The 26,828-nt window shown below is 33.6% G+C and overlaps 1 protein-coding gene across 15 annotated transcripts in view; it reads right to left on the bottom strand.

The window, feature by feature from the left end:
- The window catches only part of OSBPL8 (oxysterol binding protein like 8), a 273,463-nt gene that overhangs the window by 153,228 nt on the left and 93,407 nt on the right, over positions 1-26,828 (bottom strand). For 14 of the 15 annotated variants that reach the window (XM_058308448.2, XM_071218964.1, XM_071218962.1 and 11 more), the window contains one exon: positions 4,807-4,916. In XM_058308448.2, the coding sequence (XP_058164431.1) occupies positions 4,807-4,851 (45 nt within the window). In that variant the 5' untranslated portion in view covers positions 4,852-4,916. Of the gene's footprint in view, positions 1-3,062; positions 3,124-4,806; positions 4,917-26,828 lie in introns of those variants that run through there. The other variant, XM_058308449.1, reaches the window with a different exon arrangement.

Raw genomic sequence — 26,828 nt, forward strand, 5'->3', positions numbered from 1 at the left:
CTTCAATCCATACTTTTATTTTTAAATGATTTATGGATATTGAAAGAAATAATCTTTAAAGCCAGTTTTCCTCCAAATCTATTTTAGCAAAACAAATAGCTATTTTCTCATTTTAAATAATTTCATTATTTATACTGGCAAATGCAACATTCTATTTACTTAGGTGATACGGTCATTTAAAGCTGTATGTATCCCATAAAAACATATTTTTAAATTTAATCCAACCCTGTGGGTGTGAACCCACTCTAAGAAGGACCCTTTGAAGAGGTTAATTCATTTAAGGAATGGGCCAGGATGAATCTTAATCCTATTATTGGAGTTCTTTATAAGAGAATGAAATTTAGAGAGAGAAAAAGCCACAGGAAGTAAGAAGCTGAAATCAACGAAATCCAGAAGAGAAGGGAGGGACCAAGAGGTGCTGTCTTGTGCCTTGTCATGTGACAGAGGAACCAAGGATTGGCAGAACACCACAGTCTTCAGGGGCATTGCCTTGATGATGGCGTGATTCGAACCTTCTTTTAGCCTCAAAACCATAAGCTAACAAAGTCACATTATTTAAGTCAACCCATTATTTGCTTGAACAGCCTAGGAAACTAAAACAGGTGGTCCTTTTACAGTTCTACTTTTGAGCCATAAATTATAGGTATGTCACAGCTGCCAAAGATCTTAATTTGAATGAACTATCCATAGTCCTGTCGTTCCTTTGACTCTTTGGTCAACTTTCAACCACTACCTCATCCACTCTACATGCAGAGCACAAGAAGACAATGAGAACATAATCAATTGCTTTTGCAAATGGGAATGGAGTTATTACTGAAGTAACATCCTCACTGAACCCATTCATAAAGATGGATGGATAGAAAGCAAGGAGTAGTATTAGAGTAGAAAGAGAAGAGAGGACCACAGATTGAGGAAAGGCCAGGGTGGGGGAAGAGCTAGGAACTACCTTTCAGTGCCCTTTTCTCTACATAATATTGCCCTGGACAGATCATTGCCCACTGATCTTTACTACCAGGGCAGACATGTGCTTTAAGGACAATTTTTTATTATTTTTAAACATTGTATTTGTCCAGCTGCAGAAATGCACACAAGAGGTGCAAGGCAAAGATGACCACTAGCTTCCACTGCTCTTTCCTCCAAATGAACATATAATTCTACAAAATATCCTCACAATTATGCCAGTGCTTGCTTGATCAAACAAATGGACACCATAACCTTACCAAGTTGAAACATGAACTTTAACCATCAGTCTACAGTCAATCTGGCACCTATACACATTTCCTTAAACCATTCTTAATCTCTAAATAAAAACATAAACAGTCATATTTTCATCAACAATACTTAACTGTCTTATGTACAACTAGAAAACACACTGACTTTCCCAAAAATAGGGTGCAAGTCTTTGGGTTATATTCATTCAACTTGATACCCTATAACTTAAATTCTATGATATGAAGTTAATACAACTTAAGTTATATGATAAGGGGTTAAGATAGGGAAGAAAAAGATATTTGCTTTATCTATTGCTTTATGTATATATACAAATATACTCATAGCAAAACAAGAAAGAAATATTCATAACCATTACAGTCCTCAATTCTGTAACTATTCACATAGTTGGAGTCAGTATTTGTAACTACTCTTTTCTACTACCCATTCCATATTCCCCTTTTAGAAAGCACCTCAGTTGGCCATGGTTCTTTGCCTGGTAGAGTGACATAAACCTTCATTCCTGAAGTTTCTGAGCCATTAATAGGCCTGCTTGGATTGGGTTGTTGCAGTTTTCCATTAATTTAATCAGAGAGCATGGGAGTACTAAAAGACAACCTAGGGGATCTCCTGTATTCCAAGGACTCTTCTTTGTCTCTATTGTGTGGTTGCAGTCATGTTTCACCTTGATAGTCAGGATCAATCACCCCAAAGTACAGTAATTCCGTTCTTTGCCTATTGATTCAGAGGCACGAGGAGCTCAAAATGACCAGCTGGCAGTCTTAACTTCCAGTTCAGTGGAATAACTGTTGTGTTCCCTGGTGGAAGCATTCCTCCTTTTGGAACTAAGACCTGTAGAACTGCAGAGCTTAAGGTTGCAGGGACAGAAAGCACAAATTATCTTTTTCTTTATTTTTATAGAAGTTTCGATTACATAAAGCTATATCAAAGGAAAATATTACTATCATTCTTACTTAATAGATGAGCTAAGTGGAAATCCAGTGAAGTTAAGTAATTACCCAAAGATATAGAACTAAGTTGACAGAGCTCAAATATTAACATAGCTAAATGACTACAGAGCTAAAGTTCTTAGCCATTTCCCTCAGATCTAAACAGTAACTAGAACAGGCCATGCAGTTCAAAGGTGATATTTCATAAATAGTGGACTCAAAAATGGATCTCAAGATTAGTTTTAAACAGAATATTTCAGTAGTTCACAATAAAGTTACTGGAATTATTCTCTCTAAAATGAGCTATAATATGTCACAGAAGAAATTTAATGAACAAAAAAAGAAAATTGCTCTACTTTTTAAATAACTTTGCTCCACCTCTCAAAATCAACAGAATTTAGAATTAAAAATGATTAAAATTTTATTAATATATCCCAGTTATTCAGGTATAATTTAATACTACTATCTAATTAGATATCTACTGTAAAAGATAAAAAAATAATTTAAGCTCTTCAGAAAAATACATACACAGTCACAATCTTTGTGGCAAAATAATATTCAGAGACAGAGGACCTCAGTTCCACCATTTAAGCTGTGAGGCCTGAGGGAAGATAATTAACTTCTCTGAACCTATTTTCCTATCTATAACAATGAAGAAAAATAATTACCTGCTTCTAATTGCTGCTACAAGGACTAGATTAACAAAGTACACACTTAGAAAATCGCATCTGTTATTATTATTATGACATTTTTGTTATAACTAGGAGCTCAAAAATACTTCAGCTAAAAAAAAAACTAAGTACATTAGCTTTAGACAAGATATTTATAGTAAAGATCATGTTCTAAAAACAAGGTTTTAATCTTAGCATTTTTTGAAATTATAGTAAAAATAAAATAACCTACCATCAGTTTTCCATTTATAATCACTGTGAAAATAACTTTCTTCATAAACCAAGTTATTTCCATGCACATTTTATTCTCTATCGTCAAGTAATCATTTTAAAGTTTAACTTTTCCTTGACCATTTAAGAAACCAAAACAAGTTTAAGCAGAAATTCAAGAAGAATTGGGACTAAGTTAAGACTAGTCAGCAGAATTTCATTTTTCTATCAATCATTAGACTGTTTTACATTTGAATCTGAACAAAGCTTTCACAAATCTTTAAATTTCACAAGCACCTCAATGTAATAGTGATTCTCAATTCTATAGCAATATAAAGACGAAAAATTTGGCCTTTGCATTATTTCAAAAATATAAATTTGTCTAAGAATCTACCACATAAATCACAGACCTGCCAACTGACTACATATTTTACACAGGACTCTCTCACTGTAGGTAATACAGTCCTAATAAGGAATCTAGAAATCAATACTTAATGGAATAACTCAAAATGCAACAATACAATTGAAAACTAATTATGCTGACACAAAATATTTTTGAACAATGACAAATTATCAACTAATCTACCCTATCAATGATTTTTTTAATTGGACAAAATATACTATACTTCTATCCCTACTTATCTATCTTAGTTTCAGAAAATTTAACCACGACCAATGATTATTAAACATATATACTTTTAGTGGCAGGGTGTGGAAGGAGTGGGGAGTGGGGCATATGGGAATCCCTATTTTTCTGTATAACATTTATGTAATCTAAGTATCTTTTAAAAAAATAAAAAATATATATAATTTTTTTAAAAAATAGCTGATCACCTGTGGTGTAATTTCCATCAAAAGATATATAAATGTTTACAGAAGAGTTTGAAAATAAAAGATTTGAAAGGAAAATATATATATTGGTTTCTTATTAATTTGTAGAACATTTATATATATTTTGGATATTAATTCTTTTTCAGTTAATAGTGTTTAAAGCATCTCCAAATTTGTGGCTTGTTTTCTCAATGCCATATTATATTTGAATCATTTTAATGTATTCACATTTATGAATATTTTCCTTTATGGTTTGATCTTTTCTGGATCTTATTTTAAAAATTCTTTCCTAGTCCAATGTCCAAATATATATTCTGATATTTTTTCTTATAGTTTTGAGGTTTTGTCATTCACATTATATCTTTAATTCAACTGGATTTTTTAAAAAGCTGTTTGAGATGGAAAACAATTTCATTTTGATATGGTTCACTAATTGTCCCAGAACAATTTATTAAATAATCATTTCTCCAATTAAATATATATATATATATACACACACACACACACTTTTATGGAAAGACTATGTATGGCAACATTAATTACTTTAACTGTTTTATCTCCTCTGACTGCTCAAAGCTGCATGTGATTTCAGATTTGGAGGCATTTCATTTCCTCAACTGTTATCCTCAATTCACTTAAGACAAAAAGTTTTTTGGGAAAAAATAAACACAAGCTATTATATCATTATGTCTTATACTATATGATGGGTAAGTGGGGTAAAGAGGAAGAAGATGGGAGCAGAAATATCAGAAAACTGGGTTGTGCTCTAGCATGCTTTAAAATACCTGTAATCCTCATATCAACAGAGAACTTAAAGTATTATTTTACAATACTTTAAAAAATTTGTCTTAAGTACATTTTTTAATGAAATAATGGCTTACAAACACTTCACAGTTTCAGATAACAGTATCTTATGCTATTTTTGAACCACTCACCGAAGTTCGGTCAGGTTCTCCACCATCTGCCAAACCTGCCTCCATAGTGAAAGAATAGGTTTATGCTTTGCTTTCCATTAATGTGCAGCCATCCTCTAAATCTGGAAATCCTAGAAGAAGAAAATCATATGTATTAGGCCTAAGTATTAAATTGTGATAAGAGGAAAAGAAAGGGTTAAGTATATTAGGAGAGATTAATCATTTTAGGCTGGGGTTATTCGGAAACTCAAAAATAGAGGAAATTGACATGAGCCTTGAAGAATAGCAAAATTTACACAAAATCAAAGGAGGAAAGAAAATATTTCAAGTGAAGAGGGACAGCAAGAGCACATTTAAAGACATGAGATTGTTCAAAATTTGTAAAGATATTCAAATCTATATATAATTAATAAAATTTTATTTTTTTTCATTACACTGGTGAAGACTTTAAAAGTATGCTAATACACAACATGGGTAAGGATGTGGGATCACAGTTACTCTCACACACTTTAGTTTGAGGATATAAATCAGGAGAATTGTTTTGGAGAACATTTTAAAACATGTATATTTATTTTCACCCAGCAATTTCAGGGATAGGAATTATCCCACAGATACACATATGCACAAAGATATACAAATAAACACATTCATCAGAGTAATACATATGATGGGAGGAAAAAAAACAGAAACAACCTTAATGTCAATTATTGGGGACTTTTCAAAATTATATTTACAGAAATGCAGTGGAATATCACACAGCAAATTTTAAAAATGAGGTAGATCTAAAATACTAACCTGGGAAGAAGACTGCAATACATTAGGTGAAAAAGTAAGTCACATAACATAATACATAATTCTATCTTGGTGTTTGTATTTGTTAATTTTTACATGGGCATATAATACTTTTATCGTTGGTTTTATTTTTAAAAGTTTTAGAAGTATGTCTTCATCATGTTTTTTTCTTCTGAACTTTTTAGCTGACAAAACCCACATGCTGAACACCCATAATAAGAATATATTCAGATAGCTCTAATAAATTCACTAAGAATCCTTTCTTAAAACAGCCAAAGCCAAACCCAGCAAATCCGTAGAACTGCTAGCCATTTCTTGAAGTTTAAAAAATATTTTTTTAAATTTCTGCAAGTATAAAAGGCTGCACTGAAATATGAATGATGGTGATATTATTCTTTAATTGGGGTTTAGAGGGCTGCCATTGGGTTTCCTGCATATAATCAGTAAGATTAGCCCAAGCAGCTACTCTGACTTAGAACTTCTGAACTTAATATACATTTTCTTCAGTACTTGTTATTACAAGGCATGGAAATATTTGTTCTCATAATCTAGTTCTCTTCAAGGGCAGAGACTGTGTTTTACTGACCTGTCTGGTGGTTAGTTCATGGCAGACATTTAATAAACATTTAAGCCACTGAACTAAACTGTCAACTCAATTACCTATATGAACAAATGAGAATAATTCAACACAACACATACATAAATTATTTATATCTATGGGATAAACACTGAAATTCATATTTGAATAGTAACAGACATTATAGTCTAGAAATTGGCTATTTTAAAACAAAATAAAATCTCCAGAGGAAATTTCAACTTCAAACAAATCTTTTAACAATTTTTTTTTATTCTATTCATTCCAATTAAGGGATTCATTCATCCCTGGACATTATACAAGGCATTTAAAGCAAAACAAATAAAAGTCTCTGCTCTCATAGAGCTTATAGTCTAGAAGGGAGAGTAAGCAAACAATAAATATAATAAATTAGAAAATTATATAGTATGTTAGAAGTTGGTAAGTGGTATGGGGTAGGAAAGAGTAATGTAAGAAGAACCAGAGGGAAGGTTTACAATTTTAAATGGGATGGTCAAAGTCGGGCTCATTGAAAAGGTAATGGCTGTGCAAAAGACTTGAAATAAGGGGAGGGAACTGGTCATGTAGCTATCTGAGGAAAAAGCTTTGGGGTCAGAGGGAACAGTCAGTGCAAAAGTACTAAGGCAGGTATATAATTTGTAGGTTTGAGAAAGAGCAAGAAAGCAATGCAGCTGAAATAATTTGAGCAAATGGAAAAGCAGTAGGAGATATGATAATAGAGGTAAGGGAACAAAGTATATATAGTTTATATTAAGTCCTATAGGCCACTGTAAATCTTACCCTTTTACTCTGATGATATGAGAAGCCAATGGAAGGTTCTGAGGAAGGAATAAGTTGATCTGACTTACCTATTTAAAGTTTCTGTGTTGACTGTAGTAGGGGAAGGGTAGAGACTGGGAGTTTAGTTAGGAGACAATTACAGTAATCCAGGAGAGAGACAATGATACTAGGTTGAAGATGAGAGCCATTAAGGTAATGAGGTAGTCAAATTCTACATATTTTTTGAAGATAGAACTAACAGGATTTTCTGAAGGCTTGAATATGGAGTGAGAGATAGAACAGAATCAGAAATAACTCCAAGATTTTTTATTTGAGTGACTGGAAAGACGGTGACAATCAGATGAGATGCTGGGGGAAAGGAGTTGTAAGGTTTCTCTTTGGGGAAGTAGGGCAAGGGGAAAACATATCAGAAGTTTAAAAGTTTGAGTGTCTGTCTGACATTCAAGTGGAGATGTCTAACAGGCAGCTGGGTATGAGTTTAGAGCTCAGAAATGACTTCTAGGTGGATATATTATATCACTATGGGAATTAGCATATTGATGGCATTTAAACCCATGAGACTGAATCAGATCATCAAGGGAGTGGATATCAAAGGATGGATTGCAGAACTACTCAGACTGCCTTCTCTCCACCCCCATGCTTGTTGATTGATAAGACAATGATGGGCAGGTAGTAGTGGCTTATTTAATCCCACCTTGGGTCCATTAATTACATTTAAAAATGAAAAGGTCATTACCAGCGTTAAAATGCCTGCCTCAATATTTCTTTTGATTTTCTATACACCAGTTTTCTTCCAGGTCCTGTAAGCCATATGTTATAAGCAGAATACATCAACACAGGGTGCAAATTCAACATTAACAAGAATACGGTTCGTAAACAAAATATCCCAGCTAGCATAATCATTTAATCCATTTTTATAAATGCCTCCCAAACAAAGGCATCCAGTCCAAGAATAAACAAACTTCAATTGAACACTATATAAAACATTTGAACAAAGTGCTGTGAGTGCTCAGAAAAGTCCAACGGTGCCTAGAGGAAAGCACTGAAGTCTGCTGCTGCCAAATGATTTACCATTTTCAAACACAGAACTATAAACCAAGTAATGAATACCAAAATATTATGTAAATCTGACACTATATTCTCCAGCCTTTTGAGAAATCACTCACAAAAGGCAAAGAAAGGACTATTACATCAATCATACTCAGTTAAACAAGAAGAAAAAATGACCACTGAACAATTTATATATTACCCTTCCGTCCCCAGTGGAAATGTGTAGGGATTTAGTTATGAAATCACACAGGATTTTTCTAGGTACAAGTCATTTTGATTAATTTTGTTAGGTCTCAGAGTTCAGGGAGTTCTTTCCAGTCTGAACACTTTATCTTTCTCCCATTCAGAGAAGCTTTATTAATTAGTCCTTTCTATTCTCTCTTCTTTCCTACTGGAATTTTTAATAGGCAATTGTTGGACCTCTGTGTTTTTTTTATTTCAATCTGATATTTTCCACTGCACCATCTGCATAGCACAGAGGTCAGCAAACTTTCTTGCAAAAGGCCAGATAGTAAACAGGCTTCACTTTAGGCTTTGCAGGGTCACAGGGTCTCTTACACAACTACTAAACTCTGCCATTGTAGAAACTGTATTTACAAAAACAGACATAGGGCATAGTGTGGCGACCCCTAGTGTAGCATTTCAGCATTAATATCATATGTGGAAGCGGTACATTTGTAGGCTCGTTAAAACCAATTTTTTTCTGATAATGCCAAGATTTGGAATCGCACCTTCCCCCCTTTGTTTTAGCTCCACTTACATGTACTTCTGAACCCTAAAATTAGTTTTCTCCCTTTAGTCAGAATATGTCTCACTACAAACTTCATTCTTTTTCTAAAGCAGCATATTCCCTTCAGTTGTTTTTTTTAAAGATTTGTTTTATTTATTTCTCTCCCCTTCCCCCCACCCCATCCCAGTTGTCTATTCTCTATGTCCATTTGCTGCATGTTCTTCTTTGTCCACTTTTGTTGTTGTCAGCGGCACAGGAATCTATGTCTCTTTTTTGTCATCTTGCTGTGTCAGCTCTCCGTGTGTGCGGCGCCATTCCTGGGCAGGCTGCACTTTCTTTCACGCTAGGCGGCTCTCCTTACGGGGCGCACTCCTTGTGCTTTGGGCTCCCCTACGCGGGGGGACACCCCTGTGCGGCACGGCACTCCTTGCGCACATCAGCACTGCGCATAGGCCAGCTCCACACGGGTCAAGGAGGCCCAAGGTATGAATCGCAGACCTCCCATGTGGTAGATGGACACCCTATCCACTGGGCCAAGTGTGCTTCCCATTCAGTTTTTTTATGCTAACTTCTTCTCTATAGCTCTTTTGTGTTTTTTTCCCCTCCTTTTTTCTTCTTCTGTCCCAGAATTGCTGTTTTACTGACTTTTAGATGTCCTTAAATTCTGGCCAGCCTATGCAAGGGCTTAGGTATATAAGTACACATTTAAGTGTACCTTTGTGACCCTGGTAAAAGAGCTACAGTTAAGACAAAGGCTTATTTTTATTCCCCAGTAACAGAATAGACACATATCCCATTTCTCTCCATAACTTGTACAAAGGTAATGTATTAGAATTAGGCATTTTTATATAAAAATTAAAGAACACATGAACTTACGTGGGTTGTTTTTACCATTTCTCTCCATAACTTGCACAAAAGTAATGTATTAGAATTGAGTGTTTTTATACGAAAAATATTAACTAAGGAACACATGAATTTACATGGATTGTTTTTGCTCAGTATGCGTTATAACATGGATAATATAACAGAAGTTTTGGACAGCAAATGAGGACCAAAGTGTTGTGAGCACATTTTAGTTTTTAGAGACATGGATGTATTCCTAATGGCTGGCATGTGATAACTGCCTAATAAATGTTTGTTATAATGAATGGTATATAGATATTTCTCAGACAAATTAATTTTAAAAACTAGTATTTGGTTTTACAGTAATACTGTAATATGAGATCTGGTTCAGTTTTAAATATGAGTATATTATATTTATCAATAGATAGTTCTCAAAAGCTTTATGTAAATACAATAGCAATGAAACCATAGATGACAAGGAAATTTAATACATAAAGCAGAGGTAACTAAAATGGAAAGTAACTTGCTATGATTTTGGTCCTCTTTTTTAAACCAATATTTTTAAGGTGAAAAACTATGAACTGAGGACTTGTCTTGAAAATAGGAAAGAGCTGACAAGATTAGGCAGCAACTGATCAGAGCTGAGCAGCTGTTGACCACTTTACAAGGGACAAGCTCTCTCCAGTTTGTACTCAGCTCTCATACAGTATTTCACTGCTTCACTCATTTTTGCTCCCTGCTTGGGTCCCATAATAGTTCAGCTCCAACTCCTGATTTAAAGTGATCTGTACAGAATCTTTTTAAAATGAAGAAGATTTCAATTATGACACAACTGCTCTTAATTAAAGCACTTCTGTAAGCTTCCATTTTGGATTTCTTCTCTAACACCTACCACCCTTTCTGCTTTCTACCTAAGCTTTTGATTTAGTCCCTTTTAGCACCTTATAATATTAGTCTTTACTCTTGTATCAAGAATTTGTCCTGTTAATATTTATCTTAAGTCACAGTAATTTTGTTGGATTGCTTTTTAAAATATATTATACTTTTATTTAATAGAAGATACTAAGTCTTCACTAACCATTTTGTTACGCAAGTATAATATGGCTAGTTATATCCAGACCTATACTAGGAACTGAGGGGGGAAAAGGGGAAGCAATAACCCTTGTCTTTAACAAAATACTTAGCTTGTATCCTTATAACTCAGGACATTAATATTAATATCAGGTGCTTACTCAATGTATAGCAGTATAGTGATGTCAGAGGCTTTTGAGTATGTATAGATATTGCCTCTTTCATTGAATAGCAAGTGAAAACATGTTGTGTGGAATATCTTGATATTTCTTGAAGGAGAATAGAAGTCTAAATTCTCTATTAAATATGCCTTTGTACACTGTGGCATATACAGAAGAATTACCCAAACCTTATTATAATCCTTATTTTTAAAGCATAAACAATTCGTATTTGTTCATTATGAAATGGTAAGTAAACATTGTAAAAAAAAAATTCAGACTACAAAAATAAATCAGGAAAGAAATATAAATCATGTAAAATTCTACTGCCCAGAATATAACTTAGGCTGCTTAAAATCCTATAACTTTTAATAGTTATATCAAAGATATTTTTAAATATGCAACAAGCCAGAAGGTACACCACCCAATATAAAAAAATCACTCAAAAAGACACTTCCCAAAATGAATAAAAACAGCATGGAATGCAAGACAGTGGCAGTTGAATATGACACAAAAAAATGAAAAGGAATTAGGAATTATGAGAGTTTCCTTCAAGTGAAAAAGCTCAAATAACATGATTACATTTCCTTTTCCATGGGTCCAAACAACTTTGTTCTACCATGGAAAACAGTTGATCATATTTATATTCTCACAAAAATTTAAGTTCCAAAATTGCAGAGATTTTTCTTTATTTTGTCCACCAGTGCATTCCAGGGCCAGAGAATATTAGGCATATTATAGGCATTCAGTACATTCATTCATTCAATTCCTTCAACAAAACTTATTGAGTACCTATTATATACTAGGTACTGTTATAGATGCTTGGGATACAGTAACTGAACAACAGACAAAAATCCCTATTCCCATGAAGCATATAGTCTAATTGAAAAGCATGCTAGATACATACATATATATATATATGCAGAAATATGTGTATATGTATACATGTACATGTGTGTATGTGTATATATGCATATCTCTCTATTTACCTATTTCACCATTCATTCTCACCACCTTCTGTACTATTCTGTATGCAGAGGCTGAAAGCATAAGAACTACATTTTCCGGATGTGTTTACTACATTTTCCAGATGTGTTTACCTTTGGGGTTCTGAATATGACTTACATTCTATTCTGTCAAGGCAATCTATTAGCACAATATTTGGAAGGCAGAAGAAAGAAAGAAGTCAAATTATTCTTCCTCTGATGGCAGTGAACAGACACATGGGCTTTTGACAGATAAGGTTTTGCAGTGATCACCAAATACTCCCTTGCCTGTGTTGGTACTGCCAACACAACTACAATCAGTAGCAGCAATGTTTAACATGAAAGCCAAGAACAGTTTTCCAACGTCCACACCCCTTGCATTCCAAGAAATAGATAAGTATTTAATTTCCTCTATTAATTTCCCCCTTGCTTGAAGTAAGTACCTGTAGCAATTTGTTTTCCTAAATGAAATTTTCCTGACAGATAAGAGAAAAAGATATTTAAATATATTGTATATTTAAATATATTGTATATATTGTATATTTAAATATATTGTATATTAGATTATAATCAGTGCCAAGAAAAAAATTAGGCAGGAAGGAGTTATATGACATGTCAAGGAATAGGAAAGGATTTTAGATAGGCTTACCTGGAAAGGACATAGGCCTCTCTGGGATGACTCTGAGTCAAGATCTGAGTAAAAGGAGGGAGCCAGCCAGCAAACCATCTAGAATTTCCTTCCGGGTATAAGAAGAAAGAGCTAGCACAAAGGTTCTGAGGCAGGAGAATGTGGCATGTTTGAGAAACAAAGGAGACTACCATGACAAGTAGAATAAGGAAGAGAGTGGTGGACATTGACAGCAGAAAGGCAACTAAGTGCCAAATCATACAGAGTCTGGTAGGACAGAAGAACTTTGACTTTTACTCTGAATGAGATGGGATGCTATTGCTGAAGGGTTCAGAGCAAGAAATGGCAGGATCTGGCAATCTGGTTTATGCAGTATCATTCTGTCTGCTGCCTGAGAATAGATTACAAATTAGAAGGTTATTTCTATAGTCCAGGCATGAGACAATCATGCCTTCTGCTGGAATAGTTGCAGAAATAATGAATAGTATCGAATTCTTTATATACTTTGAAGATAGGGTCAACAGGATTTGTTTGTTGTTTTAAATCAGTCAAATTTATTTCTCAAGTACATTTTTGCATTTAGAAAATGAAAGTTTAGCTTTAAGTCCAGCTCTGTGAGCCAAATTTCAGCACATGACCAATTATATGGTTGTGTTGAAAATGCCTGGGAAATAGCTTAAGTGGAGACACAATTAATACAGTGCCGTGAGAAGGACTATGAATTGGATAACATTTTGAAAAGTAAGGTATGCTAGAGGTTGCAATTCTTATGTTGAATATTCCAGCATATTTATTTGATCAAAGTAAAATAAACTTTCCATTACTACAAACTGAACACAAGTAGTCTGTTGATACATCCATATTTTCATGCTGTGCCAACATTTTGCATCCTGCATAAAACATTTGGTTTGAATGAGTTTCTCTATTTTATTTCTGATCTTCTCTTCTCTTGTCTCCCATCCTCTGAAGACATTTTATATTAGTAGTTGTAAGATAAATTATTTCCCCAGACACCTAAGTGGTATGGAGGACAGCAGTGAACTGCAGAAAATTTAACATGCATAGGGAATGAATGGCAAACCCAACTTTGGCTACTTACATTGAGGGAAAACTTTTAAGAGTGGGCAGAAATATTCCAGAAGGTGTCAGGGAACCTACTTTCCAATTTATCAGAACAAACAAGGAAGATTACATACATAACAAACTGTTGAAAGTTAGAGACTTCAGACACAATCACTAATAAAAAAAATTATGCATCATGAATATTAACTCACTACGTAGTGTACATTTAAATGATGACTTAAATACCCACCTCTAGTATCCTGAATCTGTTCTTATAGTAGGGATTATTCTAAATAGCCAAATGTCAACAACACAGATTAGCAAATACTGACATCACAACATTGTCACATTCAGGAAGAGGGAGAAAAAGCCACAGTTCTTCCTTCCATCTTCTCCAGTCTTAGAATTAGGAGAGGTAATAAATACCTCTCTTCAAAACAAAATTGAAATGCAACTTGGAGAACGGTTATACAAGCCATATTTTCTACTTGCCAGCTGGCCATTCTGCTACCTTCCCAAGGACAGAAGGATTCCTTAAAGTATACACAGAAATAGTGTTCTTTTCCCAAACGTTTTGTTATATAAAATGCTGTATCATTGGTTTAATCATGATGCTCCTATTCATCAATAAGCACTGAATCCAATCATTTTTAGCTTTGCTAGCCAGTGACTTTCTCTTTAAGGTTTTCCAAAACTTGTAGCACCAGAGCCAGGCCTTAGTTTATTTGGAAAGTGGTTCCAGCACTTTAAAGATTAGCTTGCCCTGAGGAGTTGTTAATAAACCAGACACAAACGGTAAATAATTTTTTTTTAAAAGATGCAGGGGAATTAAGCAAGGTTTTTGCTTAGCAAAGTTTTTGCCCTGAGAAAAGAGAAGAATGAATGTACTGAATTCATGTGAATTGCTATTAACAGATATGGAGTACACTGTGAGAAGACTTGGAGAGGGGAGGGATGGATATCAAGAGCCTTTTGGGCATGTTCCCTTGGAGATGTCAGTTAAAAATCTAAGTAGAGCTATGAAGGAGGCAATTGGATGCACATGTGTGAGAAGTTAGACTAGAAATGTAAACTGGGAGTAAGCATATATATGAAATTTAATACCATGAGACTAGATGATTCTTAGGAATCTGCGAAGATAGAAGAGAGGCCCAGGTTCAGAGTATTGGGTACTACAATATTAAAAGGTCAATATGTATTAAATGAATGAATTAATCAATCCTGATTTTTTGTTTCTATTTTCAGAATTACTCTCTATAAAAAGCAAAGATGACATACATACTCACACATGAATGTATTTTTACATACACAGTAAAAATTATAACATAGCTAAAAAAAGGGAGCAGGAAGAGGAAAGGGAATATAAAATTAAGGGTAAGTGCCCTAAATTCCTTATATTTGGTAATAAGGAATTAAAAGACACACTAATCTGTCAAGGAACAAGTTTTCACTATTTTCTTTTAGGCCAAAGATGAACTAAAATTGTGTATCAAAAAATCCTGGAGGAAGGTGGTAGTTGGAGGCTTAAAGTATAAGCACTCTAACTTCCCTATCTTTCAGAATGAAAATCAAAAGATGTTTAAATGATAAATTTAAGAACAGACAAGTATATTTTTTAGAAGTTCAAACAGTAATTTAAAACAAACTTAATGGCAGTAGGCTGTGGCATCAGGGAAAAAAGGTATCTTCTGCCATTTTATATTTTAAACAGTAAGTACTGCTTCTATAACAAAAAAAAATGTCTAATAACTTCCTTTGTAAACAAGTAAAGTGTATCACAACTCTAAAGTTATCTTTTGAAATTGCCAAGATAAGGCTGGCAGCCTGCAATTACTAGTTGACTTCAAAGTTTAAAGAAGACTATGTTCTCTCTGTTGTTCTCTTAGAAAGGGAAGGCATGACATAGTAAATATACCTAAAGATATAAAGGTGAAAGGAGAGAAAAAAATCTAGATGACTCCCCTTATCTGGTTTGTCTGGAGCATGTGTATGCAGGTATTCCCAAGCACTGACCACCCCTCCCAAAAGAAAACCCTCATTTAAAATCACCTTTTCCCATAAACATAAAATAAACGCACACTACTATGCACATGTATGTCAACTTCACAAAATCATTATAATCTAGTTTTCATTTACTTAATGACTGCCTGATAACACATTAAAGCCCCCCAAATTACTCACTTCTGAACTAGAAAGGTATCCACAACTTTTTATATCTCCAGATTTGCCAAGGCTATTAAATACTTAAACAGATGAATTGTCTTAGATAGATATATATACCAACCATCCATCCAAGTGGCAATGGCTACTAAAAAACAGCATAAAGAAAACATGTAGTAAAAATTTTACTGACCTGTTGCTTTATACTATATATACATCATTTATGTAGTATCCAGCCAAAACTATATTGTAAGTACTTTAACCTGAGAAAAAGCAAGAGTGTTCTCTTGAATTCAAAGAAAAACAGGAAATCACTGCTACCAAAATTCTGACAAAGAACATAGTAAATTCCATATCCCAGTATCTATGGACCAATCACTAATATATATATATCATAAAATATACAGTTTACAAACTTTAATACATATTGTTGCTTCACCATCAGTTATATGCCCTTTGACAGCTCAAAACACATTAATCAAATATTTATTTACCTCTTATGATGGAGAAGGCACAGTTTCAGATTCTGAACATATAGTGACCCATTAAACGTCATTTCTATCTTCAAGGAACTAGAACTATAGCCCAAGATATAGCAGAGTAAACTGGTTGATAAGCAATAAAATATGATGAGACTTAGAACAGAGGTATATACTTTTATCTACAGTAGCATATAAGACGTACCTTAAACCCAGATTTCTAGGGATAATAAAGTAAGGGTCAAAAAAAACACACCAAAAACCTTTCAGTAAGTCCCTTTATATTAAATACAAAATAAAAAATATATAGTATTAAATATTTATAATCTAAAGAAGTTACTTAACTTTTGCCACTATGCAATCCGTTTTGAACTTCAGTTTTAAATTTTCTGAGATTCATTTATTTGGTTTATATTTAGCCACAAGAAAAACTAGTTTACATTATCTCCCAATGGCTCTACAAGGCTACAAAAGAATAAATTGAAGTAATTTCAAATACACTACTACACAGGGAGTTTTATTTAAAAAAAAAAATGTATGTGGGAAAGGAATAAATTAAAAAGGTAATCTAGTTTGAAAATAAATAAATAAAATTAGTTACAGCAAGATTTTATCATGTATACAAATCATCAGACATTTTACAGAGTGGAATACAGAGAAGAAAACATTTATAAATGGTAGAAAATAACCAAAATAATATAAGTTTCTCTAAAGGTTTCATGTCAACCTGCAGAAAGTGCTATAAGCTCCCTCTTATGACACATTCATATTTACCCTCTAAAACCTCAAGAGAAGAGCAAATCATTCCAAAGTGAAATACAAAGCTACACAAGTTTTAAAAAGAAATAGCAAAATAGCACATAAAAACAATGATCAACCCAGTAGCTATCAGACCCAGCACCCAGTGTGGTCTCTAAATATCATCTCTCCTTAAAAGACATGAAGACTTTTTAAAGAAATGGCATATTACAGATCTAAGACAAGTGTACAAGATAAGCCTATGTATCCTACATTCCAGAAAGCAAGAAAGCTATCAAAGACTACTGGAGTCAGATCTTGAAGACTTAGGAGTCAACCTGAAGGGCCATTCACTAGTCACAGTTGGGGCAACTTAAGTACTGAAATTTTTTTTTCCCCTGAGGTACCAGGAGCCAGGGATTGAACCCAGGACCTCAAATGTTCGAAGCCAGCACTCAACCACTGAGCCACATCAGCTTCCCTGAGTGGGTTTTATTGTTTCTTTGTTTGTTGTTTGTTTTTGTTTTTTTAGGAGGTACTGGGGATCAAACCCAGGACCTTCTATGTGGGAAGCAAGTGCTCAACCACTTGAGCCATATCTGCTCCACTGGAAATAATTTTTAAAGTTAAGATATATAAAAGAATATAATTAACATACTTTATTAACTGACCTATAAATTTTACCACACCCTCAACTACAGCACACATTCTTTCCAAATATACAAATTTCCAAATATGACCACTTACTGGACCAAAAAGCAAGTCTCAAATAACTTCAAGGACTGAAAACATACAGATTATGATCTCTAACAACAGTGCAATTAATATAAATCACTATTGAAAGATAACTAGAAAACCTTCATATGTCTTGAAATTAAGAAATATACTTCAAAATAACCTATGAGCAGGGACAGATGCAGGACATTATATATCCTGCCATAACCCACTGAATGGACTGGGAGAGAGTGTAAACTACAACATAAACTATAATCCATGCTGTGTAGCAATGCTCCAAAATGTACTCATCAAATGCAATGAATGTACCACGCTAACGAAAGACGTTGTCAATATGGGAGGAGTGGGGGTGTGGGGAGTGGAGTATATGGGAACCTCTTATATTTTTTAATGTAACATTTTGTGTGATTTAAGTATCTTTAAAAAAAATCATTTTAAAAAAAGTAAGAAGTTGAAGGAGTAATCTCAGTGGCAATTTGGAAAATCACATTTTTAACCAAATGATGATGAAAACACTATTCACCAAAACCTGAGGTATCAGAGAAAATTAATAGCTATAAAAGACAGTTGGGAAATCAAAGAACTAATCATCTTTTTTTTTTTTTATGAAAAAGAGGAACAAATCAAACCCAAAGAAAGTAAATGAAAAAAAAAAACAAAGAGCAGAAATAAATGACACAAAAAATCTAAAATACAAAAGAGAAAATCAACAAAGTTATAATTTGATTCTTTGTAAAGAATAATACAATTGATAAATGGCAGGTGAGACAAACAAGGGAAAAAAAGATGCAGCAGAAACAACAAATATCATGATTGGTAAAGGATATATCACAACAAATGACCCAAATATTAAAAATTATACAAATAAACTCTATACAAATAAATATGCAAATTTATATGAAATAGACTAATTCCTAGAAAAAAACTTACCAATACTTCTGCAAGATGAAAAAGAGAGTCAGAATAGTCCTATTAAATCAATAATTTTAAAAAACTTTCCAACAAAGAAAATTCCAGTAATTACTTCACTTGTAAATTGTACTCAATAATGAAAAAAAAATCATATACAAATTTTTCCAGAAAAGTGAAAAAGAAGAAATACTACCCAAGTACTTTTATGAGGCTAGCATAAACCTGATATAAAACTATAGCAGGGAAACGGACTTTGGCCCAGTGGTTAGGGCGTCCGTCTACCATATGGGAGGTCCGCGGTTCAAACCCCGGGCCTCCTTGACCCGTGTGGAGCTGGCCCAAGCGCAGTGCTGATGCGCGCAAGGAGTGCCGTGCCACGCAAGGGTGTCCCCCGCGTGGGGGAGGCCCCACACGCAAGGAGTGCGCCTGTGAAGAAAGCCGCCCAGCGCGAAAAGAAAGTGCAGCCTGCCCAGGAATGGCGCCGCCCACACTTCCTGTGCCGCTGACCACAACAGAAGCGGACAAAGAAACAAGACGCAGCAAACAGACACCAAGAACAGACAACGAGGGGAGTGGGGGAAATTAAATAAATAAATAAATCTTTAAAAATAAATAAATAAATAAATAAAACTATAGCAAGAACAGGAAAAATTTAAGCCAGTCTTACTCATGAACTTATGAGTATGGATGTCAAAATCCTTTGCAGAATATTTCAAAACCGTATGTAATTAGCAGATAACCTCCCTAATCAAATAAAACCTATTAAAAAAATCACACCAAATGTTGAAATGTTGAAATGTTCTCTTTGATTGCAACAAGACTTTCCAAATCAACATTTCCATTCAAAATCACACAAGAGTTCTTAATCAATGTGATAAGGTAAGAGAAATAAGTGAAAAGTATAAGTTTTGAAAAGTAAAAAGCCATCTATATTTACTGATAATCTATGTCATAAATCCAAAAGGAGAGCAAATTAGAATTAATAAGTGAGGCTTGTCACAATTACTATATTCAAAGGTGTAAAAAGCATCTCATTCCAACACACCAGCAATGGTCAGAAAATGAAATTTTTTAAAAGATACATTTATAATTACATTTCATAATGTCACATATGTCAATAAATCTGACAAAAGATATAAAACACTTCTACATAAAAAAGTTATAAAATATTACAGAGAGAAATTAAAGAAGATCTAAATAAATAGAAGAATACATCATGTTCATAATTGGAGAGACTTAGTATTTTTAAAATGCCAGTTCTCCTGAAATTAATTTATATATTCAACGGAATTACAAGTAAAATCCCAACAGGCCTTTTTTTTAAAAAAAAAAAAACTTGACACACTGATTTAAAAATAGATATACAAAAGCAAGTGCCAAAAGAACCTCTGAATCAGTCTTGTAGAGAAATCGTAAGATAGGAGGACTGCTTTCCTAGATAGCAAGACTTTGTATAAATCTACAGTAATGAAGACAGTGTGGTACTGAGTAAAAACTATTCAACTAACCAAAATTAAAAGAATAAAGAGTGTAGAAACAAATCCATGCATATATGAACATTTGAATTTATGAAGTAGTTGGCATACATAATAGAAGAAAAAGGATGATGCTTTCAATAATTAAATCAAATAGATATCCATATAGAGGAAAAATGAAAGCTGATCTCTACCTCACATCATACACTGCAAGTCTAGACAGACTGAAAACTAAATGTGAAAGGCAACAAATCTTTAAAAAGATATAGGAGAATACCCAAATGATGTTGGGTTGGAATGGATTTCTTAAACACAAAAGGCACTAACCATAAATTTTAAAAATTGGTAAAGGGACTAGATTAAAAGAAACTTCTATTCATCAAAAGAATCCATGAAGCCAGTAAAAAAGCAAGAAGCAATGTAGAAGATAATTGCCAAACATATTATAAATAGCTCATATCCAGAATATAAAGAACTACTATAAATCAAATAAAAAAGGACGCGTAACCCAATAGAAATATGAGGCAGAGACACCTGAATTCACAAAAGCGTATGCTGAAATAGACAATAAGTATATGAAAAGCTCTAAACCATAAAGAGGTGTCACTACACACCCACAAAAATGACTACAAGTAAAAAGACTGGTAATACCAAGTATTGGCAAGGCACAGAAGATGAAAAACTCTCACACACTGATGTTCAGTAGTAGTAAGTTGGCACACCATTTTAGAAGACGGTTTTGCCTTATCATTCTTCTAAAGTTAGAGATGTACAGACCCAAAGATATAATAATTTCAATCCTTTTCACTGCTAGATATATATACACACACACACCAATGTTTGAAAAACACATTTACAATTGCACAGGAAACACCCAAAAACATTCATAGCAACATTATTTGTAACAGCCAAAATTAAGGGAGGGGGTGATATCCAAATATGCACCAACAGCAAAGAGAAATCAATTGTGGTTAATATAAACAGTAGAATACTACACAGCTAAAGAAGAGTAAAACGACATGGATGATACTCATCTTCAAAATATTAAGTGAAGCCTGATGCAAAAGTATGCATTCTATATGACCCTATTCATGTGAGTTTCAAAAATAAGCCAAACTAATCAATGGCAGAAAAATCCAAACAATGGTTTTACCTTTGAAGAAAATATGATGTTCCATTTTTTAACCTGGTCAGTGTTTACACAAGGGTTGCCTTTGTAATGACACACTAAGTTGTACACCTGTGTATTGTACATATGACTCAATGTGCCATTTTTACAATAAAAATTAGAAATTCTATGGCAAAAGTAATTTAATTAGAGGTGAGATAGGAGGCAAAAGCCCTTTAAGAGGACTCGAAGTCTAAACTTCTGGTTTAATCACTTTTTAGAGAAACCTAGAGGCCTGCTAAATCCAATATATATGCTATTATATATAAGATGACAATTTAGCATTCCTACTATTACAGTGAATTTATGTGCTAATTCTTTCCTTTGGATTACCACAGAATTATTTTTTAAGTATGATCACCGTATTCTACATCAAATAAATTGCTTGACTAGAAGATAAATTGTATTTTCTTCATATTAAATTTAATTGCAGAATTAAATAGAGCAATGTTACAACATCAAAGGAGGCAATAGGAAAAAATTAAAACTTAATGGCTAATAAAACAATCATTTTCATGCTCTTCAGCATGTTTCTGGAGAATTCTAATTTTAAAAGGTTTCTTCCTATCGAGCAAGGTCTCAAAAATATTTCACGTTAACTACCTAGATGAATTTTTAATTAAAAAATAAATGGTTTTGCCAAACATTAAACAATATTTAAGTACCATCACCAGGTATTTAAACTGATTGTTTTAATATCTCTTATACTTATATATACAATAGTAACAAGTAATGTTTACTGAAATAGATGGCAGAGGTAAATTTCAAATATTTGACTTTAAGAATCTCAAAACCCAAAAAGACAAATAAGGTGTTTATTAGTTCAATAAAACTGCTTAAAAGTTGAGACCTAAAAGATGAATGGTAGTTAGCTAAATAAAGAATGGCAAGAAACACATTCCAAACAGAATGTGCATAAACTCTGGGATGTGAAGCAACTCTTATGTCTACATTCTCAGTAGCACTATATCATGCATAGTAGACATATTCCATTTGTGATGATGAGATGGTGGGGAAGGAGATGTAGGAGGATGGAAGAATGGGAGAAAAAAAAAAGTCAATATAACAGTTGTATATTTTGGATTTAACTCATATTTAACCATGCTATGTGATTAAGTCTTTTTAAAAAATGAACCAAAGCCCTGGTAAGGATCCATTCTACCATAGCTTCTCTGAGTCAGCGTAACATAATGGGGATGAGGAGCAAATAGGTATATTTTTGATGTTCTTTTGCTCTAGAACAAGAAAACTGTCAAAAGAATAAAGTGTTGCATAGAAGGCACAGAGTATTTCTTTCCACCTTACTTATCTTTCATTTTCTTCCCCAAAGCATTTCTTGTACCGAAGAATCCAATAACAGGGTCCAAATCTTCCTTACACCAAATAAATAAGCAATTTGATAGTGTGAATGATGATATCCCTTAACTGTTCATAATACACACCTTGGGTTTTCACAGTAGCCAAAACTCAATTCCTAATTATGCAAACATGTTGTGACTGTAAAAGGGTGTAAATAACAAGATTAATGTTGCTGCCTACCAAAATAAGTATATTAAGAAGTGGAATGAAATTTTCTGATTTAGAAATAACATAATTAGAGATCAGATTCAAGACATCAACTTGCCTCAAAGATGACAAATTTGTCTAGCTCCAGTTAGAAAGAACTCAATTATGGTGGCACTGTGACCCCTTTCCATGATACACTGGTTATTCACACTGAACTATGTAAACTTAATGACCTCTTGTTTCATTTATGACCAAATGATCCCATCCTTTCTGCTAACAGGTTAAAAATTGCCAGTGAGCTAGACTCTGACTTCGCTGTTTCTTAAGGGATTTCCATGTAGTGCTAGAGCTTTTAAAAGTTTAAAAGGGAAAAAAGTACCTAAATAAAGTCCAACTACAATTATCTGAAAAAAACTGTGATATGGTTATGGTAAATGGACAAAGTCCTAAGCCAAGAGTATTCATAGTAGGTTCCTATTGAGCTTTCAGTAAGAAAATCTGTCATTTCCACTGTGCCAATCTGCATTGTCTACTCAAAAACTAACCATATACTTATTTCTATATTTCCCTAGAGGAAAAAAGAATTTTTAAGGGGGAAAAAAAAAAGGAGCTTACTGTTTGTCTTAAAATTTTCTACAGTATCCCCTCTTCAGCTAAGTCGAAGCTAATGAGAAAGAGCAGAGTACAAAGGAATGTAAGAGAGGTTACACAGATGTATACCTATGTAAAAGTACATTGAGATGCACATAAGACTTGTGCTCTTTAGTGTATATAAGTTGTAATCAGTTTTTTTAAAAAGGTCATTCATGTTGCCTTCCACTGTTAATAAGTATTTCTATATATACCACTTAAATTTGAATCTACAAAGAATCTTGAAACAAATTTCTGGGATAGTCAGAGAACTACATGTCCCATTGTGAGATGTTTCAAATAACCTAAGAGGAGAAAACATGTATAATATTAAAAAAGAATATACCTATTAATAGGCAAATATTCAATGAAATTGTTGGGTTCTATTTATCAATACATAGCACAAAAGTATGAACTGAACTTTTTTCAAAGGTTGACGTCTCCATTAGCTATATAATTATGTTATCAGATATGAACTTAAATATTATCCCTATAACAATGTTTTTATTTGGAATACCAACTACACAATTTTTGCCATGTATTACTAACACGCAGTTACTTAATTTTTTCACTCACCATTTTAAATTTAATCTGTCTTATCTAATAAAGTCTGTGAATTTTCTGGTTTGACTAAAATTCCATTTTTTCTAATATACATTATAATATGTAACTCTAAAAATTAAAAACGTTCATTAATGTACTGTATTCCCACTACTGTACCAAATACTGGGAGACACTTCCATAAACTGTTTCATCTCTGTCCTGATGCAGCATGATGGGATATAAAAAATATTAAACTTGCTGACAGTAAACCTCAGTTCAAGTCCCCACCTCTATTAAGAACTAGTTATAGGCCTTCAGACAAACCATTTGATATCTGTGGACCTCAGTTTCCTCATAAGTAAAATTATGAGACTAATTGGCAAGTACTGGGATTCTTTGCAAATCTGATATTCTACAATCTAACAGCTGGCAGTTTTACCTCTTCTCTAAATATTGTTGACATAATCAATGCAATGCAAAAGAATATAAGTTGTAAGATAACATCTTCACTTTAAAGTTCATACTAGGATCTTTAGTCAGAGTAACATATTGAGGGGGAAAAAAACAAGATCATGAGGTAACTTACAATAACCACAACAAATCAGAAAGTACGTTAGTTTTCTAAGCTTTTTCATATTCAGTTAAAACCTTATTTTACATCATCAGCACAAAGTAAGTTACTCAAAAAAAAACAAAGTAGGAAATCGAAACAATATTTATGTATCAAATATTTTATTACAATTGAAATATATATTATTGTGAGGGAATGGCATTTTCATTGGGTATGTGTTTTAGTGCCGCAGCCACAAAACAAATACCATACAATGGGAATTTATTTGCTCACAATTTTGAGACTAGGAGAAGTCTAAAACCAAGGCGCCAGCAAGGCAATGCTTTCTTCCTAACATACATGGATTCTGGGGCTGGTTTCTAACCATCCTTGGTCCTTGGCTTTTCCATCACATGGCAAAGCACACAGCAGCCTCTCCTGGCTTCTCTTCTTCCTCTAACTTTCATTCTCCCTATAAAAGTAATCCAGATTAAAGCCGACCTGTTTCAGGTTGAAAAAATATCCTTGAAAAGATAGTCCAGAACAAAAGGCAGTCAGTGCTTAGTTTACAAAATATGCTGAAATGCAAGAGACTGATAAAAAATTGTCTATCAGAAAAGTCTGTTCCTCCCTTGTCTGTATCACTACTGCCCAATACAACATTCTGTAACATTTTACATTTTACTTTGCAGTATACAAGTGTTCTTGTTAATAATAGAAGAGCTAAATGTCAGTGATTCACAAACCACTCCTAAGAAATTTCATTTTTGCAAATGTCTAAGAGCTGATTAGAAGAATTTCTGTTTTTAAACAAATTGAGGAATCTTTTTAGATACAAATCACACCTTTGTTAAATCCAGTATTAATTAGTGAATGATTTCTATACTGAAGCTAACCATTAGCCAAGAACTTCAAGAATTATTACTGAATTGAGTGACTGCTTAGAAAGGATACATCCTGAAATAACAAATACTTGCCCAACAAGTCTCAAAAGACAAGGAAGTTTGAGAGATTAAAAAATATTTCTTAAGTTACTGAATTATAATATTCAATTATACTTTCACTTGATATTAAAGGAAAGAAATAATGCTTTGAGATTTAGTGAGAAGAATATGAAAATCTTGTTTAAAAAAAGAAAAGCAAGGAAATGTAGTAGAATCACCCCTTACATATCATATCATAGCGTTGAAGCATCAGCAAATGACATTAAAAGAATTAAAACTGGAATCCTGGCTAAGTTTCCCTTTTTGGGGGAATCATGCCCCAAAAACAAACCAGGGAATGACCAAATATGTTTCTACTTAAAAACTTAGAAGGTATGTCAGGTTAAAGTAGTATGTCAAATTAAGAAAATCAGCTGCAACTCTTTGATACTCTAAAACATGAAATAATTTACCCTTTTTACTTGCCTTAGAAGAGCAGTACCATCCCAACTCTGGATCATCTATCTACTACAGTATAAAAGGAAAAAAATATTTTTTCTTATTTAAGCCACTGTTCATTGGGCTCTCTTTTCGTGAATTAACACAGCACAGAATGCAGCTCTGTGGAGGTAATGGTAAAGGAGCTCGTAGGGGAAGAAGGCTTTACCCACTGAGGCCAGAGGTGAGAAGAAGCTGGTTATTCAAAAACCATTATGGCTAAAGCATATTAAAAAAGAAACAGAACTGACCAAGTTGGGGTTATAGAGACAGGTAGATAAGTGTTTTGGATTTTATTTACTGTGCAAAAGAAAGCCAATGAAGGGCCTGTGCATGACAGGAACATGATCCAATTCATATTCTAAGACACAGTACAAACTGCTTTAAATGCATTAGCCACATGTAATCACAGCAAACTATAAGTTATTTGTCATACTAGCCCCATTTTCAAGATTACATTGAGTCTCAGAGAAGGGAAATAACTAACTGCTTGATCATTTCTGTACCAGACATACTAGTGTCAGTGTTTTTCCTTTAACATGTCAAGCAGATTTCCATACCTGTTATTCCTTGCCCAAAATGCTCTTCCCTATGGCTCCCTCCCTCACTCCTTCCAGATCTCTCTGCTTCAGTGCCACCTCATCAGAGACCTTCGCTAGCCATCTAGCTATAATTACAAAATAGTAACCTACCTTCCCCCACTTTCTGATCTATTTACCCACTTTATTTTTCTCCATAACACTTAACACCGGACATATTAAAGACTTACTGTTTGTTTGTATCCCCCAATAAATTTTGAGCTCCACGATAAGAAAGACTTTGTTTTTGGTAACTGAGGTATTGCAAACACAGAGAAAGTACTTGGCAAATAATAGGTGCTTCTTAAAACACTTACACTTAGTAGCAATGCTCCAAAATGTGTTCATCAATTGCAATGAATGTACCTCACTAATGAAGGATGTTTTTAATGTGGGAAAATGTGGGAGGTATGGGGAGCAGGGTATATGGGAATCCCTTATATTTTTTATGTG

The sequence above is a fragment of the Dasypus novemcinctus genome, chromosome 12 (assembly GCF_030445035.2).
Source record: "Dasypus novemcinctus isolate mDasNov1 chromosome 12, mDasNov1.1.hap2, whole genome shotgun sequence".
Classification (NCBI taxonomy): domain Eukaryota; kingdom Metazoa; phylum Chordata; class Mammalia; order Cingulata; family Dasypodidae; genus Dasypus; species Dasypus novemcinctus.